We start from the raw sequence: 23,798 nt of genomic DNA on the forward strand, positions 1-23,798 counted from the left end.
TCTGGTGTTGTGTTGTGTTGTGTTCTGGTGTTGTGTTGTGTTATGGTGTGTTGTGTTCTGATGTTGTGTTGTGTTGTGTTCTGGTGTTGTGTTGTGTTGTGGTGTGTCGTGTTGTGTTGTGTTGTGGTGTGTCGTGTTGTAGTCCTCACAGACAGAACTGTCACAGATGTACTCCGTCTGCTGATCCAGATCCAAACTGTGGCTTTTTATTCTTAGAGAAACAATGCATGTAATACAATCTGCAGATATTTTCACACAATCATTAAACATTTCAGGTGCATGATTTGCATTCACAAACATCAAGAAAGTCCAAAGCGCGCAACATTGGTAGCCTAGTGTACAACGTGTGAATTCATTAGTTTAAAAAAAAAAGTCAGTTGTACATTCATTCCTCCTCATTAAGTTTCCATTTCTTGTTTGTTCGCTTGTCATGACTTTGATTTCAAACACATTACTTCGTTGATCTTTGTGAAAAATCTTGACTTTTGAACACAACATACGTTTACCTATGCGAAACTCCAAAGTCACTTGACAACGAGACTACACTCAGGCTGCAACTGCCACAGGACGTGCCGACCAGATCAAAATGACGCCGGTATGATGATGACGTCTTTCAACTGCACCAGGACGTGCCGATCAGATCAAAATGACGCTGCTGTTGCTGCTACTGCCGCTACTACTACTACTACTACTGCTGCTACCACCACCACCTTCACCACCACCACCACCACCACCACGACTACTATTACTGCTGCTGCTGCTACTACTACTACTACTACTACTACTACAGCTAACACTGCTGCAGACTGACAGTCACACAGGGATCTCGTGGTATTTTCAACAAAAGTTTGACTTGCACAAATACAAATGCATTCATGCACAATATACAGTATACAAAAAAAACAAGCGCATACAAACACACACACACACACACACACACACACACACACACACACACACACACACACACACACACATCACTCGAATAAAACATGATTAAGGAGACAAAAACTAAATTAAATCAATCTCAAAAACCAAACTAAATCAATCTCCAAGCACGTCCCCCCACCCCACTCCACCGCTGACCCCTCAACTATACACTGATGGGTTGGAAATTGCCGATTTCGCCGTATGTAAACATGCTGCTCTGATGACAATCACAAACACTGGTGACGTCATTGGTTTGGGTGACATCATCAAAAAGTGGGTGTGTTTTTTGCACTGTAGCTGTGTCGGCCTCTGTTCTTCGTGAAGACGTCATTAGTTTGTGTGATGTCATCAAGGACTGGGTATCTTTTTTGCATTGTGGTTCTGTCGGCCTCTGCTCTTCGTGAAGACGTCATTGGTTTGGGTGACGTCATCAAGGACTGGGTGTGTTCTTTGCACTGTGGCTGTGTCGGCCTCTGTTTTTCGTGGTGACGTCATTGGTTTGGTGACGTCATCAAGGACTGGGTGTGTTCTTTGCACCGTGGCTGTGCCGGCCTCTGTTCTTCGTGGTAACGTCATTGGATTGGGTGACGTCATCAGGAACTGGAGGTGTTCTTTGCACTGTGGCTGTGTCGGCCTCTGTTCTTCGTGGTGACGTCATTGGTTTGGGTGACGTCATCAGGAACTGGAGGTGTTCTTTGCACTGTGGCTGTGTCGGCCTCTGTTCTTCGTGGTGACGTCATTGGTTTGGGTGAGGTCATCAGGAACTGGAGGTGTTCTTTGCACTGTGGCTGTGTCGGCCTCTGTTCTTCGTGGTAACTCGGCCTGCACATGTCATCATCATGCATCCTCATTGTCCGAATTGTTTGTTCTTTTTAAGGAAAGAGAACAAGAGAGAGACAGGGACAGGAAGAGGGAGAGGAACAGGCAGACAGACAGACAGACAGACAGACACACACACACACACACACACACGGAAGGTGGGGGGGTGGGTGGAGGGGAGGCAGAACACCTGCATAGCTCAGGTGTTGAAACACGGGGCTCGAACCCCTGCTCCAAGGGAAAATGGTCACAACAATAACAAGGAAACAACAGCACACATCCTCCACACACACACACACACCCCACCCCACACACCCTCAAAGAAAAATTACGTTCTACGGAAAGGTAATCATTGGAAAGAGATTCTTTTTCACACACACACACACACACACACACACACACACACACACACACACACACACCTACCTGAAAACAAACAAACAAACAAACAAAACAAAAAAATCTCAGTTCATCAGCAATAAGCAGTACATTAAAGTGCAGTTCAAAAATTGGGACGAAAGAAAGTCAATGGTAAACAAAACAACAAAAATGGTGATAGGAAATACAGCATCTCTCGTTTGAAATTGTGCGACCTTGGATATAGACATTGTTTCGCTTCCGCTCCCCGCACTGAACTGACCTAGACCCGAGACGACCGACTTGAGGTGGTTCAGTTTCTGCGTCTCGAAAGCCACGTCCACTATGGGCCCTGCCTTCTCCGAGGTCCTGCTCCGCTGGTCCAGCTCGCGCAGGCGTGACGTCAGCTTGCTGAGCATGCCCAGGAGGGCCACATCCGGGGCGGTGTCCGCCAGGCTCTCCAGGGAGCTGGCGTTGGTCCTGATGGCGGCCCGGGTCTTCTCCCACTGGCTGACCGTGGCCATGGCGCAGTCCTCCTCAGCCTGGATGGCCCCGCTCAGCTCCACGCGACGTCGCTTCACGTTCTGCAGGAGGTCATCCCACGTGTCCTTGACCCGCTTGCGCAGGACCTTGAACATGTCCTTGACCTCCTTGACCTGGTGGGAGAGAGAAAGCAAGTTGTATGTATGTATATATGTTGTTATATATATATATATATATATATATATATATATATATATATATATATATATATATATATATATATATATATATATATATATATATATACAGACACACACACATTCATACATACATATATACATATACACACTTACATATAAACCAAGGGAGGAAATTTCTGTCCATCTTTAAGATCTTTCACAAGTTGCAAGAGAGAGAGAGAGAGAGAGAGAGAGGGGGGGGGGGAGGGAGAGGGAGAGAAAGACAGACAGACAGACGTAGACAGAGACAGAAACAGAGAGAACGAACCGTGTAAGCACACACACACACACACACACACACACACACACACACACACACACACACACACACAGATGACACAGAATGCAAATGCACAACAAAAAGAGAGACAGACAGACAAACGGAAAGAGAAACATCTGGCCGAACACAAACCACGAACCTGAACTGACAGAACCTTCTCCCTCTCCCTCAACGCCGCCACGTCCTGTTTAAGCGCCAGCCTCTTTTCTTTGGCCATGTCAGGAATGACCTTCACCTCTGAACAACCCCGATGATTGGTCGTGGCGCACAGCATGCAAATGAGCTCGGAGTGGGCGGAGCAGAAGACCTCTGCCGGCCTATCGTCGTGGGTCTTACATCGCGAGAGAATGCTGGCAGCCAATCGCTGCGCCGTGAGGTGGGTGAGGTCCTCCAGCAGGTGGTGCTGCAGGGCGGGCAGCTTGGCGTGGCCCTTGGCGCACGTGCGGCACAGCTTGACGTGACAGTGCAGGCAGAAAGACGTGGCCGCCACGCTGTTCTCACACACCTTGCACACATGCTGGCTGCTGAGGACCTAGGGAGGGGTACCATCAAGAGTTCTGATGATGATAAGCAAGACCACACACACACACACACACACACACACACACACACACACAGAGAGAGAGAGAGAGAGAGAGAGAGAGAGAGAGAAACATATAAACAAATGGATGATGATATAACGAATGAAAGTAGAAAATAACAAAATGAACAAATCAACAAAAGACGCCACACACAAAATTAAAGAAAGAAAGAAAAAGAAGAGGGAAAAGAACGGCACCTTGTGGCTGTCCAGCAGAGTCATGGTGGCCAGGTCTGTGGGCAGTCCGTCCACCAGGGCCTGAAGGTCCTCCTCCGCCAGGGCCACGACGCCCCCACCTGCCCCCCCACCCGCCCCTCCCACGATGGGCACCTTACAGGTGGGGCAGGCAGGGAGGGGGGAGGGCGGGTCCTCTGTGCCACACGCGGCGTGCAGCATGGACAGCACACAGCCCCGACATGCCAGGTGGCTGCACGGCAACATCTTGGGCTGGCTGAGGTCCTGGCGGCACACCGGGCACTCCAGGTCACGGCTGGTGGCCCCGCTCACTGTGCCCGCCATAGGGTCTGCACAGCACGGCACACACACACACACACACACACACACACACACACACACACACACACACACACACACACACACACACACACACACACACACACACACACACACACACACACACATAACACACACACGCACGCACACACACACACACACACACACACACACACACACACAACACACACACACGCACGCACACACACACACACACACAACACACACACACGCACGCACACACACACAACACACACACACACAACACACACACACACACACACACAACACACACACACACACACACACACACACACACACACACACACACACACACACACACACACACACACACACACACACACACACACACACACACACACACACACACACACACACACACATGTTGTCCATGCACAAGTACAGAAATTTTACCGTTCTACACGTACAAACAACAAGAGAGGCGAGGCCTTCAAGAGTCACTTGTGACGCACACTGTATCCAGCAAAAAATCACGAGGGAACATTTTTTTAATTGTTAAAATGTGTTCTGTATTAAATATTAATAAGCTCTGGGGGCAAAAAAGGCCAGCTAGCGGTGTTCTGTTCAGAAACAAGTTGTTTTATCCCCAACACTATGCCGCATCTGACGTCACCTGACCAAATTTAATATCTAAAGCTATGGTTCTTTCTCAGCACGATAAAAATATTATTGTATTTGAGGTAATAACACCATTTACATAATGTTTTCTTGACATACCTAGGTTATCTGGGAAATTGTTTTAACTCGACCGCAAAGGAGACGTTGACATCGCCTCAGGCACACTGCAACATATATAGATTTGCACAAACCAGTCTGACAAGTCTGATCGAAAATGAAAAAAAAAAAAACCACGATCGATCGATTTTTCTTTTATGTTCATTCCAGTTGATACAGCATCACACATATATTCATATGCAGTAAACACGTTGATGGTGTAGTTAGTGTCAATATGTGTTTTCTGTCCAGAATCCATATTTCTTTTCTTGTCGTTACGAACAAGAAAAAAGATGTCATGCCATCTTCTTACCAAGCATTGCCTACGTTCTGGCAACTGGGAAGCGGTAAATGACATTTTCGGATTCCGGAACGAGCCTCAACGAAATAAACCGTTAATGATCCGGAAATACGGCTTAATTCGGGAGACTTACAACCTATTATTGGTATGAGTGTGAAATTTTTGTTCTTATCATGTTTAAGCCAAATTTGGTATTGGCAAAGTATTTCCAGAGAAAATGGCAATGTTAATGTTTACTATGAACACACAGACATACATACATACAAAGACAGACAGATAGAAACACACACACACACTCACCCCCCCCCCCACCCCACCCCCACGCACACACACACACACACACACACACACACACACACACACACACAACCAAACACTTGGTTATAACATAGACTCGCTTTGTTTACACAAGTGAGTCAATAAAATAAACAACAGACAACCAAGTGCCTGGTAAGTCATGTTAGAATATAATTACACACAGACACAGACACAGACACAGACACACACACACACACACACACACACACACACACACACCATCTTTCCTCGTACATACATACATACACAGACACACACACACAGACACACAGACACAGACACACACACACCATCTTTCCTCGTACATACATACATACACAGACAGACATGCAGACGAACGTCACTGACCACTGTCTGCAGATAACGCGGGTCCACAGCTGTCCCCTACACCTCACACCGACACACAGACCCACAGACCCACAGGCAAACAACACAGTGATACACAACCCCGTCACTCGGTGTAACAGCTACAAACTGCCCCATGCCGGGTTTTACCCCGGGCTTTTCTGGGCTGGCCGGAAATGACCCCCGGGGTCACTTGTAGCTGATCCCTAACCCCGCTCCAACAGAAATAGCCCTTTCCACGGGATGAATCAAGGTGTTGAAAAAGACAGAAATAGCCCTTTCCACGGGATGAATCAAGGTGCTGAAAAGGACAGAAATAGCCCTTTCCACGGGATGAATCAAGCTGTTGAAAAAGACAGAAATAGCCCTTTCCACGGGATGAATCAAGGTGTTGAAAAGGACAGAAATAGCCCTTTCCACGGGATGAATCAAGCTGTTGAAAAAGACAGAAATAGCCCTTTCCACGGGATGAATCAAGCTGTTGAAAAGGACAGAAATAGCCCTTTCCACGGGATGAATCAAGCTGTTGAAAAGGAGAGAAATAGCCCTTTCCACGGGATGAATCAAGGTGTTGAAAAAGACAGAAATAGCCCTTTCCACGGGATGAATCAAGGTGTTGAAAAGGACAGAAATAGCCCTTTCCACGGGATGAATCAAGGTGTTGAAAAGGACAGAAATAGCCCTTTCCACGGGTTGAATCAAACTAACACAGGGGTGATTTTTTTCTGACTGAGCCAACATTTATTGATCCTCTCCATTATAACACCATGGAAAGAAACATGGGGGAGTGACAGCTACATTGGTAGTCTGTGGGGGAGTGACAGCTACATTGGTAGTCTGTGGGGGGAGTGACAGCTACATTGGTAGTCTGTGGGAGAGTGACAGCTACATTGGTAGTCTGTGGGGGAGTGACAGCTACATCGGTAGTCTGTGGGGGAGTGATAGCTACATTGGTAGTCTGTGGGGGAGTGATAGCTACATTGGTAGTCTGTGGGGGAGTGACAGCTACATTGGTAGTCTGTGGGAGAGTGATAGCTACATTGGTAGTCTGTGGGGGAGTGATAGCTACATTGGTAGTCTGTGGGGGAGTGACAGCTACATTGGTAGTCTGTGGGGGAGTGACAGCTACATTGGTAGTCTGTGGGAGAGTGACAGCTACATTGGTAGTCTGTGGGGGAGTGACAGCTACATGGGTAGTCTGTGGGGGAGTGACAGCTACATTGGTAGTCTGTGGGGGAGTGACAGCTACATTGGTAGTCTGTGGGGGAGTGACAGCTACATTGGTAGTCTGTGGGGGAGTGACAGCTACATTGGTAGTCTGTGGTGATTGTTTCTGGGCCAAATTCACACCGGGGGTCGTTTCCATCTGGCCTAGAATGACCCCTGTATCTGTGATGAGGTAGTGTGAGGGAAGCAAAAACCATGGGGGCTTGTGACGGGGTGGGGGTGGGGTGGGGGGATTGGGGGGGGGGACAAATTCTGACTAGTTGAACTGTACCTCCGGGTGTCATTCTTGTCTCGTCTACATTGACCCCGGTGTAAATTTTGACTACCCAGATTTTATCCGGGGCAAAATACCAACGGGGGTACGAATAGCGTGGAACACCGTCTTACGAATGACGCCTGTAACATTTGTAGCAGAATGGAGAATTGACATGACTGTATTACAGACTACACAACATTAATACCGCTATTATAGTACGTGTCTACGGGATTAAGTCACCACACTAGCATGGCTTAGCTGGGAACACACACACACACACACACACACACACACACACACACACACACACACACACACACACACACACACACACACACACACACACACACACACACACACACACACACACACACACACACACACACACACACACACACCGATTGTTTCTGACGCTAACCCTGCATCACTGAGAACTGTCTGATTAAGCGGCTCTTGGATTAACGTTCAATGGGTGTATGCAGGATTAGTGTGTGTGTGTGTGTGTGTGTGTGTGTGTGTGTGTGTGTGTGTGTGTGTGTGTGTGTGTGTGTGTGTGTGTGTGTGTGTGTGTGTGTGTGTGTGTGTGTGTTGGGGGTCAGGGAGGGAGGGGGGATGAAGGAAGAGTGGAGGCGCACAAAGGATTACTTTTGTTCCTTTTTTCTAAGCTTTCGGCAAACGTAATGAATAAGCTTCTTGGATTAGATCTCTCTCTCTCTCTCTCTCTCTCTCTCTCTCTCTCTCTCTCCCGCTCGCTCGCTAGTTCTCATTTATAATGTAATTAGTATCCAATAATGACAGAATAATTTTCATCTTGTGTTAGGCCTAATATCGATCTTGAAGAACGACCAAGAACAGTCCGAACAACTTTCTGATAAGTGTACAAGGAAGGACGAAACTGGAAAAGGAAAACCGATTTGAAGTGTGGTAAAAGCGCTGGGCCAGACAAGATATTTACGAAGCGCTGAGCTATTCAAGTGATGGTATAACAGAATACTTAGTGGTTTTGTATGATATAATTTTCAGTTTGAAGTGTGGACCAGACAATGAAGTTACGGAATGTTAAAATATTCCAGTGATGGTATAATAAAGTACTTAGTAGTTTTGTTTTTCATCATTTTCGACATGGCGTCTTCCAAAGTGAGAGGTCTAAATCTGCCATCGCCCCAATTCCTAAAAGGGAGACACAAATAATCTGATCACTACAGAGGTATAGAAATGATTAGTCATGTGACCAACGTTTACACTAACAACTAAAAGACTCACCGAAAGGGCTGAACAAAAGTAAATAACGAAGAACAGGCGTTTAGTAACGACTGACCACGTTTTACTCTGAATGCTTTAGTCCAAAAATATCTCGTTAGAAACACAAAACGTTATGTCGCGTTTGTAGATTTTCTGTGTGTATTTATGCACCTCTCTCTCTCTCTCTCTGTCTCTCCCCTCTCTCTCTCTGTCTCTCTGTCTCTCTCTCTCTCTCTCTCTCTCTCTCTCTCCTCCCCCTCTCTCTGTCTGTCTGTCTGTCGCTCTGTATCAATATCATCTCTTTCTGTCTCTCTCTGATTATCCATGAATGGGCGGAAAAATATGCCATGTCTTTCAATCTGAATCCTTGAATTAAAACGTTTTGAGTTTTGATTTCTCTGTCTGTCTGTCTGTCTGTCTGTCGGTCTGTTGGCCTGTGTGTGTGTGTGTGTGTGTGTGTGTGTGTGTGTGTGTGTGTGTGTGTGTGTCTCACTGCACTCTGAAACTGAAGGACAACAAAAAACACGCGGTTGCATATCTGGACTGGAGATCGAAGGGGAAGAACTTTTCATTGACGCGACGGTGACTATGAAGAACGGAGTTACTTACCTTCAACTGTCAAATGTGATCAAGACCTGTGTCGCTGTTCAGTTTGAAGACGTTGAACAACGCGAAGCAAGCCCACAAGAGGTAATCTACGTTGCTCATTATAAGTTGTAGACAATTGAACTGGCATGTGTGTGTGTGTGTGTGTGTGTGTGTGTGTGTGTGTGAGAGAGAGAGAGAGAAAGAGAAAGAGAGAGGAATTATTGACACATTCCATTTGTCTTTTTTTTACAATTTTTTTTTATTTAATTTTTTTTTTACAGTCTTGATTACATTGTGTCTGTGCTTTTATTTTTGTAACCTCTTCCCCCATACAGATGTCAGTGTTTGTTATCTGGGAACCTGTGTTGAGGAGGTAGAGCTCAATACTCATTATCATTATCATCATTATTATTATGACGAGGTGTTGTAGTAGTAGCAGTAGTAGTAGGGACAGAGGGCAAACAAAATCTGAATAACTGCACAGGTCTGGTGTCTGTTTTGTTCTGTCTTTATTAATTTGTGTAGAGTCAGCAGCTCTGTACAACCACATGCGTGTTTGGGACTTTGACCTCTGGACCCCCCCTCCCCCTCACCACTCCCCCCCCCCCCTCCCCAACAGGATAGCAGCCCGAATTTCAGGCAGGTAAACCTGTTGTGACAAAAAGATAACACAATACAGCACACCACGATGCAACAACACAACACAGCACACCACGATGCAACAACACAACACAATGCAACGCAACACAGCCATGACGAGTTTTGTACAAGGTGGCCGACTGTAGCCAGAGTCAGCCATGGCCTTCATCTGGTCCCGGAAGTATGTACCCAGCTTTGTTTTCCCTTCTACAAGGTTGAAGGTAAAGAGTCCCCTTGCCCTTTACGGCCATAAGGCAGTGAATTCATATCCACTGTGTCTGGGGCTCGGCATAGCAAGGTGGCACAGTGAATTCATATCCACTGTGTCTGGGGTTTGGCATAGCAAGGTGGCACAGTGAATTCATATCCACTGTGTCCAGGGCTCGGCATAGCAAGGTGGGGCAGTGAATTCATATCCACTGTGTCTGGGGCTCGGCATAGCAAGGTGGGGCAGTGAATTCATATCCACTGTGTCTGGGGCTCGGCATAGCAAGGTGGGGCAGTGAATTCATATCCACTGTGTCTGGGGCTCGGCATAGCAAGGTGGGGCAGTGAACTCATATCCACTGTGTCTTGGGCAAGGTGAAGCAGAGAGAAGGACTGGAGAAAGAAGCAGGGAGAAGGACTGGAGAAAGAAGCAGGGAGAAGGACTGGAGAAAGAAGCAGAGAGAAGGACAACTGGAGAAAGAAGCAGAGAGAAGGACTGGAGAAAGAAGCAGGGAGAAGGACTGGAGAAAGAAGCAGAGAGAAGGACAACTGGAGAAAGAAGCAGAGAGAAGGACTGGAGAAAGAAGCAGGGAGAAGGACAACTGGAGAAAGAAGCAGAGAGAAGGACTGGAGAAAGAAGCAGGGAGAAGGACTGGAGAAAGAAGCAGAGAGAAGGACAACTGGAGAAAGAAGCAGAGAGAAGGACTGGAGAAAGAAGCAGGGAGAAGGACTGGAGAAAGAAGCAGAGAGAAGGACAACTGGAGAAAGAAGCAGAGAGAAGGACTGGAGAAAGAAGCAGGGAGAAGGACAACTGGAGAAAGAAGCAGAGAGAAGGACTGGAGAAAGAAGCAGGGAGAAGGACTGGAGAAAGAAGCAGGGAGAAGGACAACTGGAGAAAGAAGCAGGGAGAAGGACTGGAGAAAGAAGCAGGGAGAAGGACTGGAGAAAGAAGCAGGGAGAAGGACAACTGGAGAAAGAAGCAGAGAGAAGGACAACTGGAGAAAGAAGCAGGGAGAAGGACTGGAGAAAGAAGCAGGGAGAAGGACAACTGGAGAAAGAAGCAGGGAGAAGGACTGGAGAAAGAAGCAGAGAGAAGGACTGGAGAAAGAAGCAGGGAGAAGGACTGGAGAAAGAAGCAGGGAGAAGGACAACTGGAGAAAGAAGCAGAGAGAAGGACAACTGGAGAAAGAAGCAGGGAGAAGGACAACTGGAGAAAGAAGAAGGGAGAAGGACTGGAGAAAGAAGCAGGGAGAAGGACAACTGGAGAAAGAAGCAGGGAGAAGGACTGGAGAAAGAAGCAGAGAGAAGGACAACTGGAGAAAGAAGCAGGGAGAAGGACAACTGGAGAAAGAAGCAGAGAGAAGGACTGGAGAAAGAAGCAGAGAGAAGGACAACTGGAGAAAGAAGGGAGAAGGACTGGAGAAAGAAGCAGGGAGAAGGACTGGAGAAAGAAGCAGGGAGAAGGACAACTGGAGAAAGAAGCAGAGAGAAGGACAACTGGAGAAAGAAGGGAGAAGGACTGGAGAAAGAAGCAGGGAGAAGGACTGGAGAAAGAAGTAGGGAGAAGGTCAACTGGAGAAAGAAGGAGAAAGAAGGACTGGAGAAAGATGGAGAAAGAAGGACTGGAGAAAGAAGCAGGGAGAAGGACAACTGGAGAAAGAAGCAGAGAGAAGGACTGGAGAAAGAAGCAGGGAGAAGAACTGGAGAAAGAAGAAGGGAGAAGGACTGGAGAAAGAAGAAAGAAACTGCAGTCACTATCACCACCGTGTGTACAGCAGAGAAGGGACACTAAATGATGGACGAGCTCTGATTGGTCAATAAATATGGACTGGGTTGCTCTTCTTCCAGACACCAGTGGCCCGGCAGTCTGTATTTTTCAAATTGCCTTCAGGGCCAGACTGGGTCAACGCACGTGCTCGCCTCTCGACAAATCAATAACCAATCAGTTTTCTCGTCTCTCTGCCGAGACGTCCCTTAAGCTGACAAGTTAATAGAACTCATTTCTCTCAGCGTGTGATCAGTTGGCAAGTGAGTTTGTGGTGAACTGGATGATTAAAAAAGGAGATATCGCACGTGAGCATTTTCTTCATTTCCATACTGTCTGAAATGCTCAACATCTGACGTCAACAGAAGGACGTCTTGAGATCAAGAACAATTTCTGTATCCCTTAGAACAGACAGGGTGTATTTCAAGTAACTGTTTATTATAAGCTTAGGGTTGTGTCACCAGTTTTGATATTCTGCTTTTTTTTCCTGTCCATACAGAAGTTTGACACTTTACCTTACGGTTACAACAGTCACGTCCTTCACTAAGGGGAATAAATGTTGGATACATGCACACTGAGTTCTTCTTCTTCCTTGTGTCAAACATCTGTGTGTGTGTGTGTGTGTGTGTGTGTGTGTGTGTTGAAACTGCCGTCATGGTTGTACCACGTAACCTCCTGTGTTTGCACTCAGCACATCAACAGCCAATAATTTTTTTTCTGGTCTCTCTGCTTCACGAGCTGACAGATTAATGAAACCCACCTCTCCCGACGTGTGGTCAGTTTGTAAGGGTGTTGTGAGTGAGTGGCTGGTTTTGTTTTCCTTTCAAGCAGTGGTGGGGCACACACACGTCAGTGTTCATCCTGCTGTGTCCTTAAATCACCAGGGAACCAGTGTCAGACTGACATGATGCTTGATGAAAATGTTAAAGGTTAAAGGTCTCATAGCCTTTCACAGCCATCAGGGCGGTGAATTCATGTCCAGAGTTCAGGGCTCGGCATAGTAAGGTGGGGCAGTGAATTCATATCCACTGTGTCTGGGGCTCGGCATAGCAAGGTGGGGCAGTGAACTCATATCCACTGTGTCTGGGGCTCGGCATAGCAAGGTGGGGCAGTGAATTCATATCCACTGTGTCTGGGGCTCGGCATAGCAAGGTGGGGCAGTGAATTCATATCCACTGTGTCTGGGGCTCGGCATAGCAAGGTGGGGCCCAATCCCGTCCTCCCGCTGCTTTGACCTTCCCCATCCAAAGTCAGACACCCATTTACAATTGGGTGGAGAGTGGAAAATCAGAATAACGTGCCTTCCCTGAAGCCTCAACACTTTGTCCAAATGGATATGTAGACCAGAAGTCATTGCCGTACCGACTCTGCCATGGCACTTCCTTCAGATGAAACGGAGAGAATAAAATTCACTGTGGCAGCCCTAATAATGATACCCGAAGTCAACATTCCTGTATTAATTGATAACTCATAACTTTTCATTTGGTTTGTTTTTTCCATATTTTCATGTCTCCGTATTCATGACCATGAACGGATACTTCATGCATGTGTAGTAAATGAAAAAAGAAATGACTGGAGACAAGATGAAAAAAAAGTAGTGCACAGAAGTTATACCTACTTGCAAACCAGCAAACCCAATATCCAAGAACTGAAACTGGCACGGCGGAGAAGGGACACTAAATGATGGACGAGCTCTGATTGGTCAATAAATATAGACTGGGTTGCTCTTCTTCCAGACACCAGTGGCCCGGCAATCTGTATTTTTCAAATTGCCTTCAGGGCCAGACTGGGTCAGCGCACGTGCTCGCCTCGCGACAAATCAATAACCAATCAGTTTTCTCGTCTCTTGGCTGAGACGTTCCATAAACTGACAAGTTAATAGAACTCATTTCTTTCAGCGTATAATCAACTGGAAAGGGTGAGTTTTTTGTGGGGGTTTTGGCAAATGAAAGAATTCTAAAGAAGGCGATATTGCGCATGAGCAATTTTTTCAATTTCGTACTGTCTGAAATGCTGAACATCTGATTTCAACAGTAAGTGGAGAGACAGCGTAGTGGCCAGGAACACTTCATTTCTCCTTTATGACGGACTGTGGGTTTTTGACAGGTTGAGTATTGAACAGATCGGGAAGCAGTTTGGATATTCTGTTTTATTTTTGTCTTTCCTTTGTCTTTGTTCCTTTTTCGCTTCTGTCTTTTTTTCTTTCTTTGCCCTTCTTTCATTTACTTTTTTTTTTTTCTTTCACCAGGTGTCATCACCTGCTTCTTTCTTTCTTTCTTTCTTTTCCTGTCTTCATTCTGTGTTTCCCTCTTTCATTGTTTCTTGTAATATATATATATTCCGTTCTTTCTGTCTTCGTTTTTATTTTCATTTTCATTTTCTTCCTTCTTTCCTACGTTCCTGTTCTTCCTTCCTTCCTTCCTGAATCCTTCCTGAATCCTTCCTGGATCCTTCCACACTCCAACATCTCCCAAGACTGATGGATGCCTATGATGGACGTGCGCTTACACCTACCTACCAACCTACCTACATACAGACAGACAGACATACATACAGACATGGAAATGCGTCAGTGTATAATCTGAAAGAAGCACACCCTACTGAACGTTGCCTGGCACGTTACACACGGAGACTGCCTGTGTTTTCCAGGACAATGACCGTCAGACACCGACATCAAGCAAAAGTTCTGGCATAGCTCCACCGTCCTGATGCTCACGTCCTGCTCTCTCTCTCTCTCTCTCTCTCTCTCTCACACACACACACACACACACACACACACACACAGAGGCACAGACACACACACACACACACACACACACACACACACACAGAATGCATGTTAATAGCCTTTCTTTTCTCTCTCTATCTTTCTCTCATCCAGCTCTCATCACGATTCACCCTCCAGTGATCACATTGAAGGCACGCTGTTTTGATAGTGTTCATACCCAGCATCACACATGCCACACACCCGCGCTGTCCCTGTGAAGAAAGGAGGCCAAGACCAGTTCACCCCCACCCCACCCACAGCAGCTGAGTGGACCTTGATTACCGCCCCTTTCAGCAACAAGCGGAGCGAGAAAGAACCGGAAATAACCCGCCAGTCAGGCCGGGCCCAAGTTACGGCCCCTGGTTCTAGTATTCTCCCACTCTCTCCATGCTGAGTACAGGGGAAATTTTCAGCATGGAATCACAAACAGCCTTCTCCTTGGTTAAAAAAAAGGAAAAAAAAAAAAAAAAAAAAAAAAAAAGAAGAAGAAAAAAAAAGGCTGAGACAGTTTTATCGGACTCGAAATGTCTTTGACCAGATCGATCGTCCGGTAAACAGGCAGTTGAGAACGAAATGGCTGGACTGTTTAAGGGAGGACATTGCCTAAAAGGAATCGCTGAGATGTGAGCGGCTGCACGGGTTTTAGAAGGAAAAAAGACGAAGGAAGAAAAAAAAGGAAGACAAAAAGGAGGGTGGGAAAGAAGGTGAAGGAAGGAAGGAAAGAAGACAGGAAGGAGGGTGGGAAAGAAGGTGAAGGAAGAGAAAAGGAAGATGAAGGAAGAAAGAACAGGAAGACAGGAAGGAGGGTGGGAAAGAAGGTGAAGGAAGAGAAAAGGAAGATGAAGGAAGAAAGAACAGGAAGACAGGAAGGAGGGTGGGAAAGAAGGTGAAGGAAGGAAGGAAAGAAGACAGGAAGGAGGGTGGGAAAGAAGGTGAAGAAAGGAAGGAAAGAAGACAGGAAGGAGGGTGGGAAAGAAGGTGAAGGAAGAGAAAAGGAAGATGAAGGAAGAAAGAACAGGAAGACAGGAAGGAGGGTGGGAAAGAAGGTGAAGGAAGAGAAAAGGAAGATGAAGGAAGAAAGAACAGGAAGACAGGAAGGAGGGTGGGAAAGAAGGTGAAGGAAGGAAGGAAAGAAGACAGGAAGGAGGGTGGGAAAGAAGGTGAAGAAAGGAAGGAAAGAAGACAGGAAGGAGGGTGGGAAAGAAGGTGAAGAAAGGAAGGAAAGAAGACAGGAAGGAGGGTGGGAAAGAAGGTGAAGAAAGGAAGGAAAGAAGACAGGAAGGAGGATGGGAAAGAAGGTGAAGGAAGACAGGAAGGAGGATGGGAAAGAAGGTGAAGGAAGACAGGAAGGAGGATGGGAAAGAAGGTGAAGGAAGAAAGGAAAGAAGACAGGAAGGAGGGTGGGAAAGAAGGTGAAGGAAGGAAGGAAAGAAGACAGGAAGGAGGATGGGAAAGAAGGTGAAGGAAGAAAGGAAGGAGGGTGGGAAAGAAGGTGAAGGAAGACAGGAAGGAGGATGGGAAAGAAGGTGAAGGAAGAAAGGAAAGAGGGTGGGAAAGAAGGTGAAGGAAGGAAGGAAAGAAGACAGGAAGGAGGATGGGAAAGAAGGTGAAGGAAGAAAGGAAGGAGGGTGGGAAAGAAGGTGAAGAAAGACAGGAAGGAGGGTGGGAAAGAAGGTGAAGAAAGGAAGGAAAGGAAGACAAGAAGGAGGGTGGGAAAGAAGGTGAAGGAAGACAGGAAGGAGGGTGGGAAAGAAGGTGAAGGAAGACAGGAAGGAGGGTGGGAAAGAAGGTGAAGAAAGGAAGGAAAGGAAGACAGGAAGGAGGGTGGGAAAGAAGGTGAAGAAAGGAAGGAAAGGAAGACAGGAAGGAGGTGGGAGAGAAGGTGAAGGAAGGACAGGAAGACAGGAAGGAGGGTGGGAAAGAAGGCGAAGCGTGGAAGAAACAGGAAGCAGAATGAAAGCCTGATGTGTGACAAGGGGTGCTGAAGCAGAGAGACAGAGAGAGAGAGAGGGAGAGGGACAGAGAGAGGGAGAGGGAGAGGTGGACGAAACGAAACGAATTTATATTCACCCAAGGAAATAAGTATTAGTAGTAGTGGTAGTAGTAGCAGCAGTAGCAGCAGCAGCTGCAGCAATAGTAGTCAAGAAGCACTCTTTGTCGGCAAATTGAACAATAAATCATATATATATATATAAACATTTAGGAGATTGTGTGATAAATGTATTCTCAACAAAAAATTTTCATAGCCTTTTTTTATAAAGGTAGCTGAATCCCCTTGTTTGTCCTGTGTTTATGGAAGATAGGAAGGTGTGGATGACGTAAGTAATTACAGCGAAATTCATGAACTGATGCAACATGAATCATGTAGATTTGTTTTTTTGTTTTTGTTTTTTTGTTTGTTTGTTTTTTCTCAAGGCCTGACTAAGCGCGTTGGGTTACGCTGCTGGTCAGGCATCTGCTTGGCAGATGTGGTGTAGCGTATATGGTTTGTCCGAACGCAGTGACGCCTCCTTGAGCTACTGAAACTGAAACTGAAACTGTTAATTCTTCGTTACGAAAGTAATTACAGCGAAATTCATGAACTGATGCAACAAGAATCATGTAGATTTGTTGTTAATTCTTCGTTACGAAAGTAATTACAGCGAAATTCATGAACTGATGCAACATGAATCATGTAGATTTGTTGTTAATTCTTCGTTACGAAAGTAATTACAGCGAAATTCATGAACTGATGCAACATGAATCATGTAGATTTGTTGTTAATTCTTCGTTACGAAAGTAATTACAGCGAAATTCATGAACTGATGCAACATGAATCATGTAGATTTGTTGTTAATTCTTCGTTACGAAAGTAATTACAGCGAAATTCATGAACTGATGCAACATGAATCATGTAGATTTGTTGTTAATTCTTCGTTACGAAAGTAATTACAGCGAAATTTCATGAACTGATGCAACATGAATCATGTAGATTTGTTGTTAATTCTTCGTTACGAAAGTAATTACAGCGAAATTCATGAACTGATGCAACATGAATCATGTAGATTTGTTGTTAATTCTTCGTTACGAAAGTAATTACAGCGAAATTCATGAACTGATGCAACATGAATCATGTAGATTTGTTGTTAATTCTTCGTTACGAAAGTAATTACAGCGAAATTCATGAACTGATGCAACATGAATCATGTAGATTTGTTGTTAATTCTTCGTTACGAAAGTAATTACAGCGAAATTTCATGAACTGATGCAACATGAATCATGTAGATTTGTTGTTAATTCTTCGTTACGAAAGTAATTACAGCGAAATTCATGAACTGATGCAACATGAATCATGTAGATTTGTTGTTAATTCTTCGTTACGAAAGGGACAGCACAGGATTTTGCACACACCGCACCATCATAACTCATGTTTAATTACATGCAACGAAACCACTGTCCACAGACAGACAGTTGAACAGACAGACAGACAGTTGAACAGACAGACAGACGGATAGAACGACACACACACGCAAAAAAAAAGAAGAAAAGAAGATTTATTCTGACAAGAATAACAAGAAGAATAACATTACAGGAAGTCAGAAACTTGCCCATTAATTTTCTCCTGGCCTAAACAAACGATACAATGTGAAAGAAAGTCCCCAGGATTTCTCCTGGCCTAAACAAACGATACAATGTGAAAGAAAGTCCCCAGGATTTCTCCTGGCCTAAACAAACGATACAATGTGAAAGAAAGTCCCCAGGATTTCTCCTGGCCTAAACAAACGATGCAATGTGAAAGAAAGTCCCCAGGATTTCTTCCACTCATTTTGAACTTGGGTGAAAGGCACACGTTTCTGAATTAAATGGGGCCTTCTCCTCCGCCTCCTCCTCCTCCTCCTTCTTCTCCCTTAACTCTGTGGAGAGACGCTGGGGCGCCACACTGAACTGGTCTCCAGATTTCTTCAGTTCTGTCGGGTTGTGTGTCAAAGCCCTGGGTCTCAGCCAATGGTTTTACCTGTCCATTGTGCAACGTTGTCAGTCCATCGTGTTTTCTGCCTTCTCCCTGTCACCCTCCTTCAACGGTTCCTTGGAGAGAGTTGTTTTAGCAAGGCCAGTAAGTCCGTCACGTGATCCTGTCAAGGCAGTTTTCATTTTTATTTTGTGGACTGTGTGATAAGGTTTAAAGGGTATTAAAAATAAGGGAGGAGGGGAGGGGAGGGGGGGGGTTAGCTTTGAGACAAACAGTTTTGTTGATACGATTCACAAACTCCCTTTCTCCCAAATCAAAAGAAATGTCCAACAATTTCAGCATTTAGTCAGACACGAGGAAAACGATTGGCCATTTGACTGGTGGCGCGGGGGACGCAGTCGTGTGGCTGTCGGGGCAATTTGAAAATAACATATGAATGGACGTTAGATGTGAGAAGGCGGGCTAGAGGGGGGTGTGGGGGCGGGGGAAAGCCCTTTCCATATTTATTAACCAATTATCTCCCATCGATCGCCTGACTTAGGCCACAGACAGGACTGAAGGGCAGTGCTCTCCCTTTGGTTGTGGAGTCGTGGATTCTTAATGCTCTCATGCATGTGCGTACATGTACGCTCTGACAAGCAATTTTGTACACACACACACACACACACACACACACACACACACACACACACACACACACACACACACACAGAATGATAATGAGAGACAGAGAGGTTGTGAGAGAGAATGATAATGAGAGACAGAGACAGAGAGAAGGAGACTGAGACAGAGAGACAGAGAAAAGATAGAGAATTAGAGAGAGAGAGACACAGACAGAAACAAAGACAGAGAGACAGAGGGGAGACAGAGAGCAAAACATGAGACAAAAAAACCTAAACCAGGGACACAGTTTGCGGATAAAACAGGGAAATTGGGAATCAAATGATCGTCAGTCGAGGCTGACCGAACGATTTCAAAACCATGCAGATGCAGAAACAATACCACGAGCAGACGATATCATTTTGTGATTGTTTTCAGAAGTAATAACGATTTCCCACCACTGATATATGCCGACAGTATCACAGCTGAAACCTTGATGATATCACACTGCCAGAAATTCGAGGAGAGAGGTTGTGGGGGGTGGGGAGAGGGCGAAGGGGTAGGGTATCAGGGGTGCCGTGGCATAATTTGTCAGTCACTGAACTCTGATTCAGCGTTCACCAGTGATCAGGGTTCGAGGCCCCGTTTCGGCATGGTGTTGTGTCCTCGGAACAGGCACTTTTCTCCGGTTTTCCTCACTCCACCCAGCTGTGGATGGATAGCTGATTCACTTTCGGAAAACGGAAGGAGATGACTGAGCCCAGCCCTGGACATGGTGAATGTGATTTCACAATGTTGTGGCCGTAGGGCTATGGTATCTTTGACCTGAAGAAAAGAAGCTAATTCTCTACGCACTGTCCACCACAATCACAGAAACAGGGGAAAAAAAACATGTCCCTGGAGCCAGTTGCATTGCTTGGTTCTAACTTTTTGACAATTACACGTGACTAAATGCCTACGTTGACCGAACTACGCCATTGGTCAGTTCCATACTACACACAGTTAGTAGCGGGTTACGACCATGCTAGGCTCTTTCCGTCCGAGCAGTGCAACTGGCTCCTGGATACCAAGAAGGGCAGCGGAGTTTGTGGACTGTGGAATGTTCACTGAATGTTATGGCGTTAAGTGGGAGCTGTGGACATTAACTGGGTGCTGTGTGATGGCATTGACTGGAAGCTGTGTAATGGCATTAACTGGGAGCTGTGTAATGGCATTGACTGGGAGCTGTGTAATGGCATTGACTGGGAGCTGTGTAATGGCATTGACTGGGAGCTGTGGATATTAACTGGGAGCTGTGGACATTAACTGGGAGCTGTGATGGCATTAACTGGGAGCTGTGGACATTAACTGGGAGCAGTGATGGCCTTAACTGTGATGGCATTAACTGGGAGCTGTGTGATGACATAAACTGGGAGCTGTGGACATTAACTGGGAGCTGTGGACATTAACTGGGTGCTGTGTGATGGCATTAACTGGGAGCTGTGATGGCATTAACTGGGAGCTGTGGACATTAACTGGGAGCTGTGTGATGGCATTCACTGGGAGCTGTGGACATTAACTGGGAGCTGTGCGATGGCATTAACTGGGAGCTGTGGACATTAACTGAGAGCTGTGCGATGGCATTAACTGGGAGCTGTGGACATAAACTGGGAGCTGTGGACATTAACTGGGTGCTGTGCGATGGCATTAACTGGGAGCTGTGTGATGACATAAACTGGGAGCTGTGGACATAAACTGGGAGCTGTGGACATTAACTGGGAGCTGTGGACATAAACTGGGAGCTGTGGACATTAACTGGGAGCTGTGATGGCATTAACTGGGAGCTGTGGACATAAACTGGGAGCTGTGGACATTAACTGGGAGCTGTGATGGCATTAACTGGGAGCTGTGGACATTAACTGGGAGCTGTGTGATGGCATTCACTGGGAGCTGTGATGGCATTAACTGGGAGCTGTGGACATTAACTGGGAGCTGTGATGGCATTAACTGGGAGCTGTGGACATAAACTGGGAGCTGTGGACATTAACTGGGAGCTGTGATGGCATTAACTGGGAGCTGTGGACATAAACTGGGAGCTGTGGACATTAACTGGGAGCTGTGTGATGACATTAACTGGGAGCTGTGGACATTAACTGAGAGCTGTGTGATGCCATTCACTGGGAGCTGTCGATATTAACTGGGAGCTGTGGGATGACATTAACTGGGAGCTGTGGGATGACATTAACTGGGAGCTGTGGACATTCACTGGGAGCTGTGGACATTAACTGGGTGCTGTGTGATGGCATTAACTGGGAGCTGTGGACATTAACTGGGAGCTGTGGACATTAACTGGGTGCTGTGTGATGGCATTAACTGGGAGCTGTGGACATTAACTGGGAGCTGTGGGATGACATTAACTGGGAGCTGTGGACATTAACTGGGAGCTGTGGGATGACATTAACTGGGAGCTGTGGACATTAACTGGGAGCTGTGGACATTAACTGGGAGCTGTGGGATGACATTAACTGGGAGCTGTGGACATTAACTGGGAACTGTGGACATTAACTGGGAGCTGTCGATATTAACTGGGAGCTGTGGGATGACATTAACTGGGAGCTGTGGACATTAACTGGGAGCTGTGGACATTAACTGGGAGCTGTGGACATTAACTGGGAGCTGTGTGATGGCTCATTGGCTTCTCCAACAGCTCATGTATCCAAGGGGTGTTTAGTAAAGTTTGGGGATAACCATCAATGCTGAATGAAAATCGTGTGTGTGTGTGTGTGTGTGTGTGTGTGTGTGTGTGTGTGTGTGTGTGTGTGTGTGTGCCCACCCGCATGCTTTCACGCGCATAGTGCTTTCACTCTAAGTGTGCGTGGTTTTGCATGACAGCATTCAGAATCCTTGACTCCACAACCAAAGGGAGAGCACTGCCCTTCAGTCCTCCTGTCTGTGGCCAAGTAAGGCGATCGATGGGAGATAATCGGTTAATGAATATGGAAAGGGCTTTTCCCCGCCCTGTCGCCTCCTCACATCTGACGTCTGTTTATGCGTAGTCTTCAAATTGCCCCGACAGCCATACGAGTACGTCCCCGCCCGTGCTCACGCGCCGCCCGTCAACTAGCCAATCGTTTTCCTCGTGTCTGAGTGACGTCACCAACAAGCTGACAGACTGACAGTTCCGTATTCTGAGACCGTGGACAGTTTCTTTGATTTTGGGGAGTGAGTTTGTGAATAAAAACAACTCTGTTTATCTAAAAGTTGTTTTTAATTATCTTTTTTTTCTTTACATGGCGCTTTACCCCCATAATCCAATTGGTTTCGAAACGTGTGACTTTCAACCGAAGTCTTGCAGCTGCAGTACACCGAGGTCTGTCACTTTGTGTGAATAACAGTTCATGGTCTAATCCATCTCGATTTCTCCTTGTCTGATCTTTTGGAAAATGTACAGAGTTTGAATTACAATAGTAAAAACCCTGAAGAAAAACGAGAACATCAAGAACCAAGTCTGTACCGACAATTACGACAGGTTCTACACAGCGTCGTGATGAAGTAAACAACGTAAGAAAGAATAGTTCGGAAGATTTCAAAAAGGCATGGTAAAAGAAGCAGTTTGTGTGAAATTTGGCACAGGTGCTACTGTTACTTTGCATCATGTTTCTTCTCCCTTGTGCCTGTGTTTCAACTCTTTTGACTGATCACAGATTAGTGCAGAGTCCTCCATGGTGTGCAGTGGATGTATGGTGTGCAGTGGATGTATGGTGTGCAGTGGATGTATGGTATGTGTTGGTTCTCCATGGTGTGCAGTGAATGTATGGTGTGTGTTGGTTCTCCATGGTGTGCAGTGAATGTATGGTGTGCAGTGGATGTATGGTGTGCAGTGGATGTATGGTGTGCAGTGGATGTATGGTGTGCAGTGGATGTATGGTGTGCAGTGGATGTATGGTGTGCAGTGGATGTATGGTGTGCAGTGGATGTATGGTGTGTGTTGGTTCTCCATGGTGTGCAGTGGATGTATGGTGTGCAGTGAATGTATGGTGTGCAGTGGATGTATGGTGTGCAGTGGATGTATGGTGTGCAGTGGATGTATGGTGTGTGTTGGTTCTCCATGGTGTGCAGTGGATGTATGGTGTGTGTTGGTTCTCCATGGTGTGCAGTGGATGTATGGTGTGCAGTGGATGTATGGTGTGCAGTGAATGTATGGTGTGTGTTGGTTCTCCATGGTGTGCAGTGAATGTATGGTGTGTGTTGGTTCTCCATGGCGTGCAGTGGATGTATGGTGTGCAGTGAATGTATGGTGTGTGTTGGTTCTCCATGGCGTGCAGTGGATGTATGGTGTGCAGGGAATGTATGGTGTGTGTTGGTTCTCCATGGTGTGCAGTGAATGTATGGTGTGTGTTGGTTCTCCATGGTGTGCAGTGAATGTATGGTGTGTGTTGGTTCTCCATGGTGTGCAGTGGATGTATGGTGTGTGTTGGTTCTCCATGGTGTGCAGTGAATGTATGGTGTGTGTTGGTTCTCCATGGTGTGCAGTGGATGTATGGTGTGCAGTGAATGTATGGTGTGTGTTGGTTCTCCATGGTGTGCAGTGAATGTATGGTGTGCAGTGGATGTATGGTGTGTGTTGGTTCTCCATGGTGTGCAGTGGATGTATGGTG

The 23,798-nt window shown here is 46.2% G+C and overlaps 1 protein-coding gene across 1 annotated transcript; it reads right to left on the bottom strand.

Moving 5' to 3' along the window:
* Positions 1–1,948: 1,948 nt before the first annotated feature.
* LOC143274672 (putative E3 ubiquitin-protein ligase MID2) lies at positions 1,949–4,207 on the bottom strand. The gene is made up of 4 exons (XM_076578546.1): positions 3,887–4,207; positions 3,248–3,640; positions 2,390–2,762; positions 1,949–1,977 (listed from the first exon to the last, which is right to left on the bottom strand). The coding sequence occupies exons 1-4, from the start codon at positions 4,205–4,207 to the stop codon at positions 1,949–1,951; spliced, it is 1,116 nt and encodes a 371-aa protein (XP_076434661.1).
* Positions 4,208–23,798: the final 19,591 nt, after the last annotated feature.

Source organism: Babylonia areolata, chromosome 29 (genome assembly GCF_041734735.1).
Source record: "Babylonia areolata isolate BAREFJ2019XMU chromosome 29, ASM4173473v1, whole genome shotgun sequence".
In the NCBI taxonomy this organism is placed as follows: domain Eukaryota; kingdom Metazoa; phylum Mollusca; class Gastropoda; order Neogastropoda; family Buccinidae; genus Babylonia; species Babylonia areolata.

Bases quoted from the DNA above. Each gene is read 5' to 3' on its own strand.
- LOC143274672 (XM_076578546.1), bottom strand. From the start codon at position 4,207: ATGGCGGGCACAGTGAGCGGGGCCACCAGCCGTGACCTGGAGTGCCCG. The intron at 3,641-3,886 runs GTGCCGTTCTTT...ACCCCTCCCTAG, and splicing joins CTCTGCTGGACAGCCACAAG to GTCCTCAGCAGCCAGCATGT. The intron at 1,978-2,389 runs GTCAGTTCAGTG...CCCTTGGAGCAG, and splicing joins GTCGGTCGTCTCGGGTCTAG to GGGTTCGAGCCCCGTGTTTC.